Below are 23,246 nucleotides of genomic sequence, written 5' to 3'. Positions count from 1 at the left end.
TGGTAAAGTACAAGAACACCAATTGGACGTTGACGCGACTTAATTTGACATCATTTTGGATCTATATGTCAGCAATTGTCATTTGGAGTTAATGTTATTTTTAACAATTAGTTGCAGGAGACTAACCTTTAAAAAAAACACAACAAACCTACACGACTGTGGCTCTGAAAAATTGTCATCCTAAAAAAATAACTATATTTCTCTTTACGGAATTAAAATTGTTTAGTCCTGTCATCTTGGTGCTGGCGCAATCTACGGACCAACAAGATGCTGGCGAGGAAACATTTTGGTAACTAAAAATCAATTCTGCATTGTAACCACCATGTAATTTTGGATTAAATTAGAATAGAAAAAACAATAACAATCTAATCAGCAAAAATAATGATGTAATAAAAAATAATTAGCCTAAAAAACATGTATCTACAAAAATCTGATGAAAATAAATAAAATAATAATAAAAATATTTATAATTAGTAATTAATTATAACAAAATATTATAGGTGATACTTAACAATTTAATATTAATGTAACAATTAAATATATAACAATAATAATGATAACCTTATAATAATAAGGTTTGGATGATCAAATATTCATGACATTTAATCCTGGGGTTATTGGTTCAACCTGGTATGCTCTGCTGGGCATGTTTTCAAATGTTTTAAGTTTTTTCTAATTGTATAAATATATTACGTGTATTACAGATCAAATAATAATGATTTCCCATTGCCTTAAGGTGGGAAAAGTTGCTGACCTCCACTCTCATGCATGACGTTCTTCATGTAGTTCCGCTTTGATTAACATTAGCATTAGTATGCTTGCAGTTACTCTAAGGGATGTTGCTCATTTTGAAATTGCTCATCATTCATATCTCCTTCCATCCAAACACTGCATGCGCCTTGTCAGCAAAACCGTTCCTATGACCTCTGGGAGACACACACACACACACACACACACACACACACACACACACACACACACACACACACACACACACACACACACACACACACACACACACACACACACACACACACACACACACACACACACACACACACACACACACACACACACAACTTTAGGTCATGTGCTTTACTGTTCATCTAGAGGTAATATATTGTGAAAAAAATACGGCAGCTTGTAAAACTAGATTGTGTGTGTTTGCTTTTATTAAAGATGAACACACTTTGGATGTTACTCACTGAACATTTGAATTTGTCACTGTGGCCATCTTATTTTTTGTGTATCTGAGAAGGATGAGTTTTTCCCCAGCATTTGTTTGCATATATGTTACCAGTAGGGTCTCACTACAATGTTCTTGCTTAAGATTCTATTGCCATTCTTGGGTGAGTTACTCACATTACAATGTCTAGTTGCTTTAGTAAAATAAATGGCCCCTGCATCCTTGATTTAATTATTTTTGGACATGCAGCCTTTGGTGGAATACATTTTAACACCCATGTGTAAGATGAAGGCGATTGATTTGAACTAATGTGAACTGCTCTCTTCAGACAGGGGTCTTCCCTGCCGCTTTTAAAGTGACGGTGATGAAGACCTTTCTGAAGAAGAGCAGTTTGGACCTAAACGTTTTTAATAACTACCGACCTCTCTCCAACTTACAGTTTAACCAAGTCAATGACTTTTTAAATATAAATAACATTTTAGAAAGACATCAGTCTGGTTTCAAGATGAACCACAGTACTGAGACAGCACTTTTAAAGATTTGAAATTACATCAGGTGGAATTTAGATGATCAAAAACTAACAGTGTTGGTTCTGCTGGATCTAAGCGCTGCTTTTGACACAGTAGACCTTCACATTTTATTAAAGAGACTTTGACACCTGGTGGGCCTTGCTGGTACTGTTATACTGGTTCTGCTTTTCTCTCACAGACAAATGTTTTTATGTAAGTATGGATGCATGTTCCTCAGGAACCCATAAGATAGGATGTGGGGTTCCTCAAGGCACAGTTTTTGGTCCCGTTCTTTTTAATCTTTGTATGCTGCCCCTTGGAGATGTCATTAGGAGACACGGTGGCGACGAAAAAGGCGCCGGCCTCGGCGAGGAGCCCGCTGGAGACGAAGAAGGCGGCGGCCTCGGCGAGGAGCCCGCTGGAGACGAAGAAGGCGGCGGCTGCACAGCAGGAGATGAAGAAGATGGCGGCTGCACAGCCGGCGACGAAGAAGATGGCGGCGTCTGCAGACCCACTGGAGAAGATTGCAGCATCTGCAGACCTACTGGAGAAGATGGCGGCATCTGCAGACCTACTGGAGAAGATGGCGGCATCTGCAGACCTACTGGAGTAGATGGCGGCATCTGCAGACCCACTGGAGAACATGGCGGCATCTGCCGTGGCCTCACTGGGAGAGGTGAGAGCTGTGCCTCCCCTGTCGCACAGCTGACCTTAACCCCCTCCTCAAGGGACGGATCCCAGACGTCCCCAAAGAGGCCAACAGACGACAGGGATGGGTGGGAGGGTGCTTGAAAAGAGGCAAAACCTCTCTTCGATTCGGCCATCAATGCCAAAATCTTGTTAAGCCTCACTGCCATTGAAATCTCTGCGGGGTCACTCACGGGTTGGATCATTTCTGGTGAGCGTTGCTTCCGCGTGACCCCAAGGATGCAGAGAACGGCAGGCGGAATGCAAGTAAAACACAATTTATTACTTACAAAGAGGCGTGGAACCCAAAACAGCACACAAAGCATCGGTCTCGAAAGGAAGAGCAAGAACACTGAAGGAGGGACCAGGTGGAACTAAATAGAACTCTTTAAACAAGGAACAGGTGTGCTGACAGGACATAGAACAGAACAGGGGCTGCAAAACACAGGGACCAAACAGAAAACACTGACAAAAGAAGAGTACCAGGACATGAAGTGATTCTAAACACAGGAAAACCCAAACACAACCAAACTGTCAGTAGCACTTCTGACATCTGACCTGCTTTTACCGTATCAACCCTCACGGATCCTGAGGTCCTCTGGCCCTGGCCTTTTAGCTTTACTGACCAATATATATGTATTTTGTCATATATATATATATATATATATATATATATATATATATATATATATATATATATATATATATATATATATATATATATATATATATATATATATACTGTATATACAGTATACAGTATATATGCAGCTGGGATAGGCTCCAGTGCCCCCCCCCCCCCACCCCCCCCCCCGCGAACCCGAGGGGGACAAGCGGTAGAAAATGGATGGATGGCTATATACATATATATGTATGTATATATATGTATATATTTATGTATGTATATGTATGTATCATACTAAAGACTATAAAAATGGGACACATTACCTCCGTTGGAATTGGGGGTTAAATCACCAAAATTATTCCAGAGCGCGGCCACCGGGGGATGGGTCAAATGCAGAAGGTAATTTCACCACACCTAGTGTGTGTGTGACTGTCAGTGGTACTTTACCTTACCTTACCTTAACTATACATATATATGTATATTTATATACAGTATGTATGTATATTAGGGCTGTGAATCTTTGGGTGTCCCACGATTCGATTCAATATCGATTATTGGGGTCACGATTCGATTCAAAATCTTTTTTTTTTTTCAATTCAACACGATTCTCGATTCAAAAACGATTTTTTCCCGATTCAAAATGATTCTCTATTGATTCAATACATAGGATTTCAGCAGGATCTACCCCAGGCTGCTGACATGCAAGCAGAGTTGTAGATTTTTGTAAAAAGCTTTTATAATTGTAAAGGACAATGTGTTATCAACTGATTGCAATAATGTAAATTTGTTTTAACTAGAAAATGAACCAAAAATATGACTTATTTTACCTTTGTGAAAATATTGGACACAGTGTGTTGTCAAGCTTATGAGATGCGATGCAAGCGTAAGCCACTGTGACACTATTGTTAATTTTTATTTTTATAAATGTCTAATGATAATGTCAACGAGGGGTTTTTAATCACTGCTATGTTGAAGTTGTTACTAATTTTGATACTGTTGTTGATAATATTCATCTTTGTTTCACTACTTTTGGTTTGTTCTGTGTCGTGTTTGTGTCTCATCTCAATTGCTCTGTTTATTGCAGTTCTGAGTGTTGCTGGGTCGGGTATGGTTTTGGAATTGAATTGCATTGTTATGGTATTGCTGTGTATTGTTTTGTTGGATTGATTAATAAAAAATAAAAAAACACATTTTAATAAATAAATAAAAAACAAAAAAATCGATTTTTTAAAAATGAGAATCGATTCTGAATCGCACAACGTGAGAATCGCGATTCGAATTCGAATCGATTTTTTCCCACACCCCTAATGTATATGTATGTATATTTATATATGTATGTATAAATATATAGGTATGTATATGTATGTATATTTATATATGTATGTATACATATATATGTATGTATATATACAGTATTTATATATGTATGTATACATATATATGTATGTTTATATGTATGTATATATGTATATGTTTATATATATTATACATGTATGTATACATATATGTATGTATATATATATGTATATGTTTATATATATATTATATACTGTATATACACTGCTCAAAAAAATTAAAGGAACAGTTTTTTATCAGGGTATGGCATGAATTCAATTGTACTTTTCTGATAAGGTTTTGGTCAGGTACGTGGCAGAGGGGGTTGTTAATCAGTTTCAGCTGCATTGGTGTTGATGGAATTAACAACAGGTGCACTAGAGGGGCAACAACGAGATGGCCCCCAAAACAGGACTGGTTTTGCAGGTGAAGGCCATTTCAAGTTCCTCCCTCTTGATCTTTTTTAACTGTTTTTCCAGAAGTGTTGGCTTTAGCTAGAGGCATTATCACGACTGGGAGCATGAGGCGATTTCTTAACCCTCCTGAAGTTGCGCAGATTGTCCTACTCCTCCAAGATGGCACATCCATGCGTGCTGTTGCAAGAAGATTTGATGTGTCTCCCAGTACAATCTCCAGAGCATGGAGGAGATTCCAGGAGACAGGCAGTTACTCTAGGAGAGCAGGACAGGGCCGTAGACGGTCCTCATCCCATCAGCAGGACCGATATCTGCTGCTTTGTGCAAGGAGGAACAGGTTGAGCACTGCCCGAGCCCTACAGAATGACCTCCAGCAGGCTACTGGTGTGAATGTCTCTGCCCAAACAGTCAGAAACAGACTTCACGAGGGTGGCCTCAGGGCACGACGTCCTGTAGTGTGCCCTGTGCTCACTGATCAGAACCATGGAGCTCGATTGGCATTTGCCATAGAACACCAGAATTGGCAAGTCCGCCACTGGCGCCCTGTGCTTTTCACCGATGAGAGCAGGTTTACCCTGAGCACCTGTGATAGACGTGAAAGGGTCTGGAAAAGCCAAGGAGAGCGCTATGCTGCCTGCAACATCATTCAGCATGACCCGTTCGGTGGTGGGTCAGTGATGGTCTGGGGAGGCATTTCCATGGAGGGACGAACAGACCTCTACAGGCTAGAGAACGGCAGTCTGACTGCCATTAGGTATCGGGATGAAATCCTTGCACCCATAGTCAGACCCTACGCTGGTGCAGTAGGTCCTGGGTTCCTCCTGGTCCACGACAAGGCCCGGCCTCATGTGGCAAGAGTATGCAGACAGTATCTGGAGGATGAAGGAATTGACACAATTGAATGGCCCTCACGATCACCTGATCTAAACCCGATAGAACACCTCTGGGACATAATGTTTCGGTCCATCAGACGCCGCCAGGTTGCTCCTCAGACTTTACAGGAGCTCACTGATGCCCTTAGACAGATCTGGGAGGACATCCCACAAGACACCATCCGTCGTCTCATTAGGAGCATGCCGCGACGTTGTCAAGCATGCATACAAGCACAAGATATTGAAAATAATTTAGAGTAGCAGAAATTGAATTTAGGCAAAAGGGACGAGCCTGCCACATCATTTTTTAACTTTGATTTTTGGGGTGTCTATATACTGAAAACTTTTATTTCCATCAAAAAATGTGGCATCCTTTTGTTCCTGAGACATTAAACTGTCCATATCAGTATAGATATCCGACATGTTTTTTTTCACCATTGAAATCTGATGTGATTTCAAAGTGTTCCTTTAATTTTTTTGAGCAGTGTATATGTATGTGTGTGTGTGTGTGTGTGTGTGTGTGTGTGTGTGTGTGTATGTATATGTTTATATATATATAGTATAAAACATATGATAAAATATATGCACATGTACAATTTTATTTATTCTCCAGTGTGGATGCCTCAAAGGTGGCGCTTTACCTCAAATCCTCAGTGCCATGCCATGTTTTGTTTTTGCCGTGTTATTGTCAATAGTATATGTGTGTTTATATGTGCGTGTCTGTGAATGCGTGTGTGTTTTCTTCTCTTCTTCTATTATTGTTGTTTTGTTTTGTACAGCACTTTGTGCTTTCCACTTGCAAGTGCTACATAAATAAAGTTTGATTGGATTTGATTTGATCTTTAAAATGTACCTCACATTTTTTTATTGTCACACAAGTGTAAAAATAAGTTAACCACCGTAAAATACTCTAGTTCTAGATTAACGTTGAGGTCAAGTACCGTTCTACTTTATTGGTTAATACTTTCCTGTAGGAGTGGGTTAAATGATTGATTCTCAGATGCATCACTATTAGGACATAGATAATTATAAATCAATGAACAAAGGTCCAGATATCGATTATTTAAGTAGGATAAATAAAGTAATACAGACGTTTCTAAAATGTGGAACTAGTGTCGAAAAAAATATGGAGCAAACAACACCAAGAGAAGAGAAGCCATGCAGACCGCGAAAATAGCTCTGTGCCTCAGTCTTTTGGTACCTTATAGGGGTCCGCCTGGATGTATGTAAATAGTTATTTATTTGTTTGTCGTATCAAAATAATATTGATAAGAACAATTGTAGGACAGTGGAACTTCTAAAGCTGAGAATGTACACAAAATGAACTCTCTGGGCTGATATTTTGCTTTTTCTTTGGCTTTTTGTGGATTTTGTTTCGAACTGAGTAAACCGACTCACAATCAAAGCTGTACGTAGTCTGTGGCGTTAGCATACACATTGTTACTTGTAGTCAAAGTGAAGTCAGAGTGTTTTATTATGGTAATGGAAGCGGAGGTTGACTTCTTTTTACACTTGTATGACAAATATCTGTGTTTCCACCCAGTTTACTGTGAAAGTATAAAAACAAAGTAAACATGGGGTAATTTGAAATGCGTGATGCACATCTACAGTACAACAAGCATTGCAATTAAATGTATTGTTGTTTTTAACTTACAGCAGGAACTTTTTTTCACACTTGAATATATGGCTTGAAACATTAATCGTAAAGTTAATAAAGGTGGCCACATACTGTAGGGTATTTCCTATGGAAACAACACCACTTTAAACGTTCCACTACATTGTATTGATTGAGCCCTCTGTTTATTTACAGTATGTTTATTTTGATCAGAACCTCTTGTGTAATAATGATATGATAATGTGCATAGTCTGTCCTCACACATCTCACACGAAAAAATCCGCCCACCTACACACACACACTCCAGTGCCCAGCTCCACTTGGCCCATTGCTGTTTATGGGTGGGGAGTGGTTGCTGAGAGCATGGAGTCAGCAGATCTGCCACTGATCAATGACAGTCTTTGCAATTCTCTTCCAGTAAAAGCTTTAAACCTGCGCCGAAGAGCATCATTTGGCAGGCACAGAGTGGCGCTTCACATGCATCTGTTTGTTGCCTTTGTCATAGCGAGAGTGCTGCAAGACTGATGCAAGCGGCACCTCTGTGCTATGTTCATGCCGCGTCCTTTGTAAAGGGGAGGGGCATCACATCACATAGCAGCCAAGGGTAAAGACAAGATAGAATAGAAACTCCAAAGCAGTAAGCATGGTGGAGACTTTTAGGAAAGATATCGGGTCGATGACTTGTATGTTGTGAGAAGCTGTGCTGTGCTTGGAAGGGCGACAATGCAGCAGAGGCCCGTGACTCAGACTTTTTTTTTCAAATGTTGCACCTAAATTTTGTAATATGTGCCAGATGTTTTATATAAATAACCCATTCTTCTTTTCTCTTTCTCCAGACGTTCATAGTGATAAACAAGGGGAAAACAATCTTCCGCTTCAGTGCCACGCCCTCCCTGTACATCATAAGCCCTTTAAATCTTTTCAGGCGAATAGCAATTAAGATTTTGATACATTCATATCCTTTCATAGAAAAGCCTTTCTTTTGTATTTATTTTAAATGTATTTTGTTGTACATATGTGTGATGAATTATTTGTAAAATATTCACAATGTTCAAGATTTCATATTTTCTTGTCTGTTGTTTCCAAACAATGGCTGTATAATTAGACAAATAATGTTTCTCAAGTACTGTTTATAATTGTTAATTTTATTTTCATATCAGTATTTTTAACACACTACAAATTATGTAAAACCAGTTGATACAAAATTATGATTTAAATTTAACAAAGTTATGTTAGATAGAATAAATGTTAAGAATTTTTTATTGTTTTTCTGATTATTTTTTTCTGTTTTATTTTACAAATACTAAATAAATACAACATTTTATTGTTTTGGATAGTTAAGTATAAGATGTAATTTAATTAGCACACAAAAATTCAAACATTGACATTACTGAATATTTTTTTAAAAAGTTTTTTTTAAGTTTCAATAACATTTTTTATCAAAATATAATGTGATTAGTGTTGTAATTATATGTTTCCTATTTAAGGTATTGCTCCTTTTATTTTATTTCTTTTAATACAATTGTGTGCGGCTGAAATACAAATATTAAGTGAAATTCAAAATGGTTTGACACGTCCGGTTTTTATACTCTGAAAAGGGGTATATTGATTTTAGGGAATGTGTTAGTTCAAAACAAAACATATTAATTCATAAATCTTTTTTTTTGTATATGTATTTGCTATGTATTGTCCCTTAACACTGTCTCACGTTATTCAGCATGATCATCATGTGCACCATTTTGACCAACTGTATATTCATGACATTTAGTGACCCCCCAGAGTGGTCCAAACAAGTAGAGTAAGTCAACACTTATTCCATTAAAAAGGCATATTTACTGTTTTGTGCTGTCAATGTAACTGTTACTTTGTTTTTCTTTCAAGGTATACCTTCACTGGTATCTATACATTTGAGTCACTCACAAAAATTGTCGCCAGAGGCTTCGCTATCGATGGCTTCACTTTTCTGCGAGATCCATGGAACTGGCTGGATTTCATGGTGATTTCAATGGCGTAAGTACAATTATTCAGTCTAAATTATTTTAAAAACAATATTGAGTTGAACAATTGGATATTGTGAAGGAGAATTCACTTTTTACATAGCTAACATTTACTAATTGAATAACTAACTAAAATTTGATTCCTCAAATATACTCCTAACATTCAACAAACCCACTTTTTGTGTAACTCAATTAATGACAAGTTTTAATTAGGGGTGTAACAGTATGCTACAATCACGGTTTTAAGGGGACGTTTTTGTTGATTTTGGCAACAAAATACAAAATGTAATGCTGTTTAGCTTTGTGTTAATTTGTAGTGTCTTTGATTAGGATTTTCATAGTCAAATCAGCAACAAATCTGACCTGAACAAATCTGTGTTTTTGGTATGCGAGCAAGAGAACCCCCACAAATAAGCAGATCTCGGACTTGTTCACTCTACAGTCAATTCCGATTTTTTTGCCCATATTTTTTGCTCATATTTTTTCATTTCAATATGATCAGTGCAATTCCAAATTTTTCTAATCAGACCCAGGCCTCTTTAGTATGTGAATGTAAATCGGATATGTATCCAATGTGCCTGAATTTTGAACTCTCCGGTCACGTTCTTCCGACCAGTTTGTCATCAAATAGCGATAAACTTCTTAATTCTTTGCCAGAATAGATGGTTGCATAATAAATAGTTGACAAATGAGCAGAAATCAGGAAAAAATAATATGTTTTAGGAACTCACCTCAATGTTCCACCACTGCTGGCTTCGATTGCTTGTGCACACGTTCTTTGAAGCAGATGTCAGAGCAAATGTCCCACAAAATGTGAGAGCAGAAATGCTTGCCCTCTTCCTTCTTAGTCTTTTGCGCAATAATTCGGTTAAAATTTTTTTGATTTTAGTTGCACAAAATCCTTGAAAATGCTACAAACGCTCCAGGTCTGACACCTACTAAAATTGGAGCCATGATTACTTCCGTAAACACTGCGGCACGTCTGACTTCATGACTTCATGCCTGCATGTGAGTGAAATTGTGTTCACATTACACATTGCGTTTCAGATTTGACAAAAAAAATCGCAATTGGACACTCTACCCTGCAGTGTGAACCTTGTGACTTTTTTCACCTCAGAAAAGCTAAAACTCTCAGATAAACACACATAAGCACCGCAGAGACTGGATTGTTTAGTAAGGTCCTTGTATCCGTCCCACTGCGGTCGGCTTTGGCTCTGGTGGGACGTTGAGAAGATGATCAAACCTGACTTTGTAAAGGAAGTAAACGTTGTTACAAGGTTTACATCGGTGAACCAGGGAAAGGGTCATAATCATTGCCAGAGGGGAGCAGTGAGGCAGGCTACCTGCCCGAGTGAATTGATCCAAATTACACCCCTGCAGCGTGTACCACGTCCAATTACCGGCACACTGGAATTTCACCAGTACCAAAATGTATTTTAAATGTTTGATACTTTTCTAAATAAAGGGGACCACAAAAATAGCACTATTGGCTTTATTTTAACAAAAACTTATTATGATACATTAAACATAAGTTTTTTTTGCTATAAAAGAACAATTTTGTCATTAAATAACAGTGAACATACTAGAACACTTTACTTTTAGTAAGTAAGCAAATGGGTTACAAAGGGTCTTAATTTGGCTGCTGACGCATGCAGAAACATATTGTGTCATTTCCCATTCAGTGTTTATAGCTCCACATTTATCCATCCATCCATCCATTTTCTACCGCTTGTCCCGTTCGGGGTCGCGGGGGGTGCTGGAGCCTATCTCAGCTGCTTCGCCTTTATAATTAGGTTTAAAGCCAAAATACGTTCATTGTCACTCTTAACTGTGCTATGTGTGCTTGTGTTGACAAACATACGCTGCGGCATGTATACCAGCATTGTCACCGCGGTGCACATCATCTCTATGGAAAAAAAAGTAACTGTATTTTTTTAAAGTAGTATAGTACCGTTTTTAATTTATTAGTACCACGGTACTTTATTAGTACCGGTATACCGTGTAACCCTAGCGTCGAGTCAAATAGTCGACTATTCTAAGACACTCTTAGTGTTATTTGCAAAAAATCGATTCACATCTGAATCCTGACTCTTTATTCCGATTCCAAATCGATTCATCATTTTTAAAAATCCATCCATCCATCCATCCATCCATCCATTTTCTACTGCTATTTTTAAAAATCTAATTAAATTGTTTTATTTTTTATTTTTTAAGAGTTAATTTTTTTAAAAACATTTTTAACCTGTTACCTGTTTTGAAAATGTTTTGTTAAAATTACTATACCAAATAATATCTTGCGAGAATCGGTTTGAATTGAGAATTGTGTTGAATCGAAGATTGATTCTGAATCAAATCGTCACCCCAAGAATCGCATTGTAAGGTGCCCAGATTTTCCCACCTCTAACAGTTAGTTATTTTCAAAATGAAATGTTAACAAGCTGCTAACTGCTAGCAACTGCATTTACTACATTTACATTACATTCTCCTCGAAAATAAAAAATAAAGAATATGATAGATGAGTTTATTTTAAAGAAAGTGCAACACTTCAAGACAAGCACAACTACAACAGTTTGAACAGCATATTATAGTATTTTTAGTTGTCCTGTCAAGTGATGAATGTTTTTAATCGAATCAGGCACACTGTTGAGATGTGATTAATCATGACTGATCTTAGTAAATACCATGCTTGCGTAATTTAAATTAACTTTAAAAAGACCCCAATATTTTGACACAAATGCAATTTTACTGTCTGAATGTCATCAACATACATTTCCAAATGTTTTACTTGAAAGTAATTTATTTGTTCAGAACTTGGTAATAGTTGTATCTAAAGTCCCAACGAACACACCAGTCTTAGTTTTCTCACTCATCTTTGCACTGACGTATACATTGATCTTATCATTGACCATATAACAACCCGTCCAGCCGTTCAGGTAACCATCTGTGTTTAAGGTAAAGTAGCATGTGCGCTCGAAATAAATTGTGTGAATAATCTGCGTTGATACATGATTAATGCGATACTTTTTTGTGATTAATCACATTCGTTATCTTGTTAAAATTGACATGCATGATTTTTTTGTAAAAAAAAAAGTTCCTAATTGATTGAAAGGCAGCATCAGTATTTCCTGTTTGAAGCCCCGTTCTCCGACTCAACTGAACAACCGTTCGTCTTATCCCCTTGCCTTTGTCAATTTGCATATTTAACCGTGAAGGCTTCCTAACAAGAGACTTTAACAAGGGAAGAGGGTTTTCAAGCTTTAGCTTCTCCTTGTCATTATTGCTCGCCATGAGTCGAAATAGACACATGATGTGATGTACACTTCCTGTCCCTCATTTTTAATGTGTACAATGTCGGAAGAGTGTACCGTACTGAATGTTCCGTACCAAAAAAATCAGATTACAATTTTTTTTAAATTACCGTTACACCCCTAGTTTCATTACATTTCTTTATATAAAGGTTAAAGTTAACCAAGTGTTAGTGGCAGAGTGATGAAAACAATTCATGTTTTTCTTTTTGATAAAAAATGTAAGACTTAACAGAATGTACTCATGTATACATTCTATTCTTGCATTCTTCTGCAAGAATATGAGCAGTGTACCCATTAGCAATTTTCAATGTGACAAAGTGTTTTTTAAAGTGTGACACAGGGAGCCTTTCCTTTGAGAATATAATATGTCTGGGCCCTCCCCTACCCTCTGAAAGATATGAAAAACATACTTTGTGGATTTTTCTCACCCAGATACTCATTGTACGAACTGAAATTCTATTTATTTTCCTTTGATGTTAGCTTAGTGTAATGATGCCAGCTATTGTGGCTGTGTTATAGTATGTTGTGTACATGTGAAAACCTAACTCAAAGAGTTGACAGCCCAGGGTTTTTAGCACATAGGCTAGCACTTAACCTTCAATCAGTGGGGATTTGTGATTAACGGTTAAAGCCTGCGCGGGATTATATTAGCAGGTTTAAAAAAATATGTTTTTCTTTATTTTTCATGTACCTCAGCAAGGGAGGCCCACCTCACACTTTAAAAACCATAGCAATAAATACAATTATTTGGTCAAATCTTAAACCCATGTCATGTGTAGACACTGCTAGCTAGTTTTATATCATCTCTTGACTCTTAAAATGTTTTTATTGAATGGTGTTTGTGAGGTCAGAGCTTATACTGATAAATACATTTGCTGGACACACCATAGGTAAACCTGCACAAAAAGGCTGCCTTATAACATATGCACGAGGTATGCATTTAACACAATGTTCATATGTATTGATTGTAACCTGACTGATCAATACATTTGTGTAATTGTCCTATAAATACATACAGTGGGGAAAATGAGCATTTTATCCCTTGCTGATTTTGTAAATGTATTCCCTTACAAAAATGTGAACTGTCCATAATTTAAATGTTAGGTTTAATGTAGCTTACACAGATTGACAGAAAGAGAAAACAACAGAATAGCCAATGAATAATGAAATAAGTATTGAATTCCAAAGCAAAATGTATCTTGGTTCTTGGTGGAAAACACAAACATCAGACATTTCTTGTTGTTGGTCACCAGGGTTGCAAACATCTCAGGAGGGATTTTCGTCAGAGAAACAAACCCGAAGCAGAATGTTTTCTTTCACTAGCTCGTTTGACAGTATGGATGCTGTTGTAGGGCTCATATTCAACGTTTCTGTGCCTCTGTTCAGTTGAGCTGATACCAGAAAGCTCAATGTTGGTCTCACGTCGCATTCTCCATAGCCTTGTCGGAGTACTTCAGGTGTTGATTGTCAAAGGGCTTGTACGTGTATGTTCTTGTGCAGGGGGACTTTGTGGGCTCTATAATATCTCAATCCATTACAGCAAAGAGTGTTACTAATGGTTTTCTTGTTGACTGTGCTCCCAACTCCTTCACCTTTGTAATTCTGGACTGTACCCTTACCTCGCTCACAATCATCCTTACCCCCCCAGGTGAAATTTTGCATGAAGATCCAGAGCGAGGGTAACAGACTCTTGTTTGTGAATTATTGCACCAACAGCGTGTATGTCTTTCTCAGCAAGCTTCTTGTTGATGTTCATGTATGCCATTCCAGTCTTGTGGAGGTCTACAATCTTGTCTGAGGTATTTTGACAATTCTTTGGTCTTGCCTTTGGTGATGGAGTGGATGATATTAAAGAGACGGTTGTATTTAAGCCACATTCACACACACAGTGTTCGAATAAACAAAATTAAACTAAACCATCCAGGACTAATTTACATGCTGCATGGGCACATACCATAACTAGTCTGTTCGGGTCAGAAGGGTAGATGATGAAATACTTTTTTTTACTCAGTCAAATAGAATACTTGGGGACATTATGGGGACATTTAATTTGAATTATCATCAAAGCCAAACAAGACTTAAGTCATTTTGGATTCATACTTAAAAAAAATCTCAATAACCTGCAGTCCTAAACAAAAATATCAAACATACAATGTGTTTTTTTTAATGTTTGGTATTTGTTTAGGGCTGAAGTTGATTGACAGTTTTGAGCGAAACAAACAAAAAAAAGTTTTATGCCTTTTGAAAAATGAAATATGTTTATGTCTTGTTTGGCTTTGTGGTATCATTCAATAACTGCCAGGGTATCGTACACTTGTGAAAGATTAGGACATTGCAATTTTAAAATTTAACATAAAAATCCCTCACAACAAAATAATAAATGGCTAAAATACAACAAAAATGTACTGAAAGGACAAAAATGTCAACCTTTATCCCCTGAGGGTTAATATATTTGTATGTACTTTTCTATGTTACAATAAACCTACCATGAGAAATATGGACTGCACATGTATTGGTAAGGGGATTAAGTTACATCATCAGCAGGGGATTACATTTTTATTTCCCCCACTGTGTGTCTTGGTAAAGACAGAAAGTCCTATCCAGAAATCGACAATGCAAGATCTGGTCAAATTTTGCAGGTGTACCTACTGTTGTGGCCAGAGAGTGTATGTTGACATCTTTTCCTCACTACTCGACTAACAGTGGGGACAACACAATGTCACTTTTCACAGTTGACTAAAAAAAATAGCCTTTTGTATAAATCTATCGCTTCTTGAAATGTGATTCCAGTCTTTGGGATGGCTGCTGAGTGCCTGTGTCTGATCCACCTTGCAGGTATATAACAGAGTTTGTAAACCTAGGCAATGTGTCAGCTCTGCGTACATTCAGAGTTCTGAGGGCTTTGAAAACAATTTCAGTTATCCCAGGTAAGACAGACCAGGTGTTTGTGTGGGCGGGAGGGCGAGTCGCCGGGTTGATGTTAGCTGTGTTCTTGTTCCAGTGCCTATCCTCTCCTCTTCCTCATTCGTCCTCCTGCTCCCACTAGTCGGATCGGGCTTCTCTCTCTCTCTTTATCTTCTTTCTTTTTCTCACTGTGGTGTCCCCTCCTGGTCTTCGATGGTGGTGATGGTGTCGTGCTCCTGCACGTCCATGCGTGCGTGTCGTTATTGTGTGTTGTGTGTCATGGAGTTCTGCTCTGTGTCTCGTCCTGCCTCGTTACAGATATATAACAGAGTTTGTGGACCTCGGGAATGTATCGGCGCTCAGAACGTTCAGGGTTCTCCGAGCATTGAAAACTATTTCTGTCATTCCAGGTGAGACTCCCATTTAAACACTAAGGCTGAGCTTAGCTTAGCTTTTAGCCTTCTTCATTTTGCCATTCTTTTATTCATAAAAAGAGAATGTAGCAACTTTTTTTTTCACTTATTTCGTCTTCTAATCAAAAATGGTAGCAATACATTTTTGATAGGCTTAGCAGTCTGCTGGTAGTCTGGACTTTTAAATAGCAATGTCAAATATTAATACAGTATAGATATTATTATTCAATATAGATATTATTTATGTTTATGTCAGCTCCAGTGGTCTAGCATGGGTTTCAAGGCGAGTCAAATATTTGCACCCTAACCTATGAACAAGTAGTGCTCTTCTGGTGGCATAGCTCGGTTGGTCGAGTGGCCGTGCCTGCAACTTGAGGGTTCCAGGTTCGATTCCTGCTTCCGCCATCCTAGTCACTGCCGTTGTGTCCTTGGGCAAGACACTTTACCCACCTGCTCCCAGTGCCACCCACACTGGTTTAAATGTAACTTAGATATTGGGTTTCACTATGTAAAGCACTTTGAGTCACTAGAGAAAAGCGCTATATAAAATATAATTCACTTCATTAATTGGTCATTTTTCGCCTGTGCCCTATTTTTCTGTAATGTCCCCGTTTATGTCTTTCTTTGCAGAGGGCATGGGTTCGAGTCCCAGACAGGTTTGCGTCAGGAAGGGCGTCCGGTGTAAAAACCAAGCCAAATCCATTCATGTAATAAATTCTAATCACATCCTTATCCCACTTCTGACATTTCCTGAAAGTTTCATCAAAACTGGACCATAACCTTTTGAGTAAGCTATGTTGATAACTAACCAACTGACAAACCTCCTGAGGGAGGTAGTTAATCAATAGGATAGACACATTTCTAGTGTTGTTTCCAAACAGGCTGAAAGAGGGTTCACTCTTTGAATTGGCCTTAGCACCTTTATTATATAGCTTAATGGTATAAATGGAGTGAACCTTCTTGTCAGTCATTCACTCCCTCTGTCTCCGTGGGTGGAGGCAGGGCCGCTAACATACACATAAAGTAAGTCAGCCTCGTAACGCAAGCTTGAGGTAACATTGTAGAAAATATCAAATCACTTGTTCCTTATCCCATTTCCGACATTTTCTGAAAGCTTTATCAAAATCCACCCGTACTTTTTGAGTTATGTTGCTAGCTAACTTAACAACTAACTAAGTAAATGAGGTCTGCGAATACAGAACCTTCTGTCGGAGGTAATTAAATAAACTCAAACAATTAAATGTATTGAGTAGTTTATTACCATTTTTACTATTGTGACAAATAAATCTTGTCAGGCTTTCCACACTGATTTTAAAGGCCTACTGAAATGATTTTTTTTTATTTAAACGGGGATAGCAGATCCATTCTATGTGTCATACTTGATCATTTCGCGATATTGCCATATTTTTGCTGAAAGGATTTAGTATAGAACAACGACGATAAAGTTCACAACTTTTGGTCTCTGATAAAAAAAGCCTTGCCCCTACCGGAAGTAGCGTGACGACACCGGAGGAAGGACTGCTCATATTTTCCTATTGTTTACACCAGCAGCGAGAGAGATTCGGACCGAGAAAGCGACGATTACCCCATTAATTTGAGCGAGGATGAAAGATTCGTGGATGAGGAACGTGAAAGTGAAGGACTAGCGTGCAGTACAGAACGTATCTTTTTTCGCTCTGACCGTAACTTAGGTACAAGGGTTCATTGGATTCCACACTTTCTCCTTTTTCTATTGTGGATCACGGATTTGTATTTTAAACCACCTCGGATATTATATCCTCTTGAAAATGAGAGTCGAGAACGCGAAATGGACATTCACAGTGACTTTTATCTCCACGACAATACATCGGTGAAGCTCTTTAGCTACTGAGCTAACGTGATAGCATCGGGCTTTACTGCATATAGAAACAAAACAAATAAGTCCCTGACTGGAAGGATAGACAGAAGATCAACAATACTACCAAACTCTGGACATGTAAATAAACGGTTAATGCTTTCCAGCTTGGCGAAGCTTAACAATGCTGTTGCTAACGACGCCATTGAAGCTAACTTAGCTACGGAACCTCGTCAGAGCTATGCTAAAAACATTAGCTCTGCACCTACGCCAGCTCTCATCTGCTCATCACGACCCGTGCTCACCTGCGTTCCAGCGATCGACGGTATGACGAAGGACTTCACCCGATCACCGATGCGGTTGGCGGCCCGGAGACGTCAAGGTGAGGTCGTTCGGCTAGCGCGTCTGCTATCCTCAAAGTGCTCCTGGTTGTGTTGCTGTAGTCCGCCGCTAATACACCGATCGCACCTACAACTTTCTTCTTTGCAGTCTCCATTGTTCATTAAACAAACTGCAAAAGATTCACCAACACAGATGTCCAGAATACTGTGGAATTTTGGGATGAAAACAGAGCTTTTTTGTATTGGATTCAATGGGTCCGAATACTTCCGTATCAACCGTTGACGTCACGCGCATACGTCATCATATCGAGACGTTTTCAACCAGAAATGTGGCGGGAAATTTAAAATTGCACTTTATAAGTTAACCCGGCCGAATTGGCATGTGTTGCAATGTTAAGATTTCATCATTGATATATAAACTATCAGACTGCGTGGTCGGTAGTAGTGGGTTTCAGTAGGCCTTTAAGGCTGAAAGCCTAATAGCAATATTTGCCTTGCTTGTTTTATACAAAATAATTTAAGAACAAGAATTATAGTAAGAAAAGTTTAATTGTAAGATTGAGATATGCTACTAAAGTACAAAGATTGTTACACGAGTTTAAAGGGGAACTGCACTTTTTTTGGAATTTTGCTTATCGCTCACAATCATTACGAGCGACATGACGATGAAGGTTATTTTTTTATTTTTTGGATTCTAAATGTTAGATAAATGCGATCAAAAGTTTGCTTACAATGGAGCTTATGGGAGCCGTTCTATTCTGCCTATAAAGCTTTTAAAAAAACACCCAAACACCTCCATTGAGGTTTTATATACATGATGTAAGTATATATGTAATGTAATAACAGGCACATTTACAATATCATTTAATATTTACATGTTTTGATCATTTTAAGCATATGCGCTGCATTAATTTAAAAAATGCATCACGACGTTTGCTTTTTTTCCTTCATCACTGATTATTACTCACTGCAGACTTTATATAAACCATCACTTACTGTGCTATGTTTGCTGTCATTAGGATGCCGACTGCTACGATGTTCATATATCGTCATGTCTCTCATAATCAGGGGTCCCCAAACTACGGCCCGCGGGCCGGATACGGCCCCCCCAGCGTCCAAAATCCGGCCCGCGGGAAGTCCCAAGTTAAAAAAAAAAATATATATATATATATATATATATATATTTTTTTTTTAAAATTTGTCCTTACTTATTTTCTACCGTCTCCTAGCCACTCAGGCAAATTATATTGTCTAAAAATGCGTCTTACCATCGATAACGTGACATGCACCAAGTGTGCTCTTTAAGTCAATTAGTGCGCGAGGAATATATATGTATGTATATATATATATATACATATATATTTACATATACATATGTATGTATATATATATATATATATATATATATATATATATATATATATATATATATATATATATATATATATATATATATATATATATATATATATACACATATAGACCCATCAACATATATACACACACATATATACACATTTACATATACATACACACACACACACACATACACATATATATATATATATATATATACACATGTGTATATATACATATATATATATATATATATATATATATATATATATATATATATATATATATATATATATATATATATATATATATATATGTATATATATATATATATATATACAGGTATACATATATATATAGCGCGGCCCCCAGCCAAATTGTTTTACCCCAATCCGGCCCCGGAGTCAAAAAGTTTGGGGACCCCTGCTCATAATGATTGTGAACAATAGGCAAAATTCCAAAAAAGTGCAGTTCCCCTTTAAAATCATATAATGGCAAAAAATAAGCATATGGAAATTAGCTACCTTTTTACATGTGTTTACTTGACACATTGCCATTTTGGCAAAACCTTATTCTAGGATAGTCATATGACTGTCACATGTCAACCACTCCAAAATGTTTCTAACTTAGGGACTTACAGCAGCTGTATGTCACGGTAAGGTAGATGCTTAGAGGGCAGGGCGCTCATGTTTGATCATTGTGACTCTTCCGCTTACTTGTTCAAACCTTCAGGGTACGCACATGCACGAAGAATAAGAACACGGCGCAAGGGCGGTTTTTGAAGTGATTTATGGTCTCGCACACCTGTTTAAACTCTGCACGGCGGCCAATGCGTCTGTTTTTAAGGCTGTTAGTTTAGTACTGTCATTGAAACACCACAGTGTAAACAGAAAAACAATTGTGGCTAGGCACGACTACATCAACTGTGTTTGTCTCATCAGTGTAAGTAAACATCATTCTAAGAAAAAATTAAAAATAGTCAATATTTCTCAGGCTATAAATGGCAGCAAAGCTGTTAAGGCAACTGCAGCAACACTGCTCGCCCCCACGCTACACCACTGGTCAGCTCGTTGTGACAAGTTGAATTATGTTTGTGTTCTTTTTTTATGTTATTTTAGGTGCAGTTGATAATATCTCGAGATGTTTACCAAAGTCACTTCTTAAGACTGCCAAGCCTAAACTGACTGCAGATCAGTGCTGCATGATGCTTGGAGACACATGCTTTTTACAAGTTTGGCTTCAAGGGGAACTAATGAACTCTTTTGTAGTTATTAAAATGTAATTTGTCCAAGATTCATTAAACACAAGAGTCCATGAAAAAAAAAACACACATCCTTGCACATAATGTACATACACATACATACACACACACACACACACACACACACACACACACACACACACACACACACACACACACACACACACACACACACACACACACACACACACACACACACACACACACACACACACACACACACACACACACACACACCCTATAAACACTTTGCATGTTGGGTTGGAAATAGTTTTTTAGTGGGAGCAATGGTCCTCATGGCAGTTTTACAGACAGGTGATACACAGTGAGCATCTTCAGCCTTGGCGTTTAAATGACCTGCATGGCACCTCTCATTGCTCTTCCTCGCCTCTCCTCTCTTTCTCGTCTCCACCTCCTGCTTTGTGCCCCTGATGTGATTTGTTGAATGGAGGCTAATATTTGAACTGCAGCTATTCGGGGATGTTTCCTAAAACGTGACACACTGATTTATCTGCAATTGGCCTGTCAGCCTTTCAGTTGACTTCCAATAATGGCCAACATTTTAGACATTAAATGTACCGGTACATATTTAATCCAAATTCACATGTTCCTTTAGTTCTTACTTGATTTCTTTTGTATGTGAATTGTGCGCGACCTTAGTTCTCTAAGGTGATCAGAAAGGAGAATTATCCAATTCCTCTTCCAGATCAATATTTGCTCTCTCTCATGTAGAATGCTTTACATAAGGGAAAGAAAAAATGATATGCAAGGTTTTTTTCTGATGGAAACATCCCATTTAGCTGCTGTGATTTTAGTCTTTTGTTGTGTTTTACCTGTGCTGGATATGTTGAATATGTACATTGGATGTATAAGATGAAATCATTTATAAAATAAAAATGCAGGTTTGATACTATACTAGAGATTGCATTGAAAATAAAATTCTCAATATTACAAAAAAAAAAAACACAGGGTAAAAATTAAAAAAATACCACCTTCGATATGTTGGTTACATACTGTAGGTACATTTGCACATCCTAAAACTTTTATTTTGTTTGACAAAAAAGTGAGATGAATAGAAATACAGTATCTAGGTTTCTCATTTCTGAAGGTACAGTTTCGATACACCTACATCAGATGTCTATTGCACATTAAAATAAAATATTTTCTTTCTTTGTCATAATACTTTGTTTGAGGTTTTATCTACATGTGTTACATAGATATCATAATCAATGGTGGATCGATGGTCCAGGAAACACCTTAGTGTCAGTGAGTATTTTTGACAGTAAACTTTTTCTGCATCTACATCGGGAACTGCGCCAACCATCGTAGTTTTGATGTTCCTTTGTATTGGAGTAGTGGTCAGACCTATTGTTTTTTGGTATTTGGAAAGTAGGTAGGTATTTAGTTATTTTGTTATATATTTTTAAACTGAAAGACAGAAAAATTGAGGTTGGTATACCTTAGCTGTGAAGAAGCAGGACCATATGCGGTCACCCCCGCATAAGATATATTAAGTCCTTAAAACAATGCACCTGCAGGCTACATTTCTATTGCTCTTTATTATATACATTAGTTATGGTAAGAAATTGGAGAATTCCACTTTCGATGCTAAATCTGTTACAGAGCTTCACGCTGCATTCACAACTTTACTCAACGATTTCATTGCACTGTTTTATCGCCATGCAGTACAGTAGCATTTAGTCATTTAGTGACTGTAGAAGTTGATACAGGCTTAACATTCATATTGGCTCATATGTAATGGAAATCTGCGTTTTTAAACATTAATTTTTGCGTAAAAATATTACTTCTGCGTGTTTTTAATGCAATATCAATACAACTATGATCCAAACAACGCTCGCCTCAGCCGCAGGTACTCGCTGTTCCTCTTGTCTAAACACCGCACTGAGTTGCAGGACGGGGAGACGATCAGGAGTGCAGAAACAAGCTCGCTAGTTAGCTTACTTGTTGTCGCCTTCGTTCACTCCGAGCCACAACGTTTCCGGCTGTCCACTTTGCTGCTAATCATATTTGGATGATTACAATCCGTACACTGTTAGTTCTAAACCAGTTGTAGTTCTAGAGTATTTATTAGTTGCTAGCAAGAAGGTATATTTTTGACTTGACGGATGTAAACACAGGTCACAACACCGGAAGTATATTACCTGAGGGGGCGTGGCTATAGAATAGAGTTGCCGAATCGATAACGTTTTCTGAGATTTTTGCATGCATGTTATACAATTTTACATAACATTTTAATGATAATAATGTTAGTAAATTATCTGCTAAAAAAAAATAAAATTATGTGGTATGCCGTTAAATGGGATATGTAAGTGTCAAAAAGACAGCCAAAACAAGTTAGTAGATTAAATGCACCCAATTGCAGGAAATGTAGTCTTGGTTTTTTAAATTTTTCTTTTGGAGGTTTGCGTGGCAACACTTTTCCTCCTTTTTTCTCAGTGTTCCTCTTTTTTTCTCAAAAGGTGTTCACATTCCTGGAATATGCAGAATATCTGCTGATCATCAGAACGGCTAGAATACTGGGACAAGAAGATGCAAATATAATCATTCAGCACGCGCAATGTGATTT

At 37.7% G+C, this 23,246-nt stretch overlaps 1 protein-coding gene across 5 annotated transcripts in view; it reads left to right on the top strand.

The window, feature by feature from the left end:
* Positions 1–23,246, top strand: part of LOC133650850 (sodium channel protein type 8 subunit alpha-like) — a 121,728-nt gene that overhangs the window by 45,722 nt on the left and 52,760 nt on the right. For 3 of the 5 annotated variants that reach the window (XM_062048593.1, XM_062048585.1, XM_062048567.1), the window contains exons 3-6: positions 8,082–8,200; positions 8,954–9,043; positions 9,127–9,255; positions 15,386–15,477. In XM_062048593.1, coding sequence (XP_061904577.1) covers positions 8,082–8,200; positions 8,954–9,043; positions 9,127–9,255; positions 15,386–15,477 — 430 coding nt within the window. Of the gene's footprint in view, positions 1–8,081; positions 8,201–8,953; positions 9,044–9,126; positions 9,256–15,385; positions 15,478–15,772; positions 15,865–23,246 lie in introns of those variants that run through there. The other 2 variants (XM_062048560.1, XM_062048576.1) reach the window with 2 other exon arrangements.

The sequence above is a fragment of the Entelurus aequoreus genome, linkage group LG01 (genome assembly GCF_033978785.1).
Source record: "Entelurus aequoreus isolate RoL-2023_Sb linkage group LG01, RoL_Eaeq_v1.1, whole genome shotgun sequence".
In the NCBI taxonomy this organism is placed as follows: domain Eukaryota; kingdom Metazoa; phylum Chordata; class Actinopteri; order Syngnathiformes; family Syngnathidae; genus Entelurus; species Entelurus aequoreus.
This window is presented reverse-complemented; position numbering and strand designations above follow the sequence as displayed.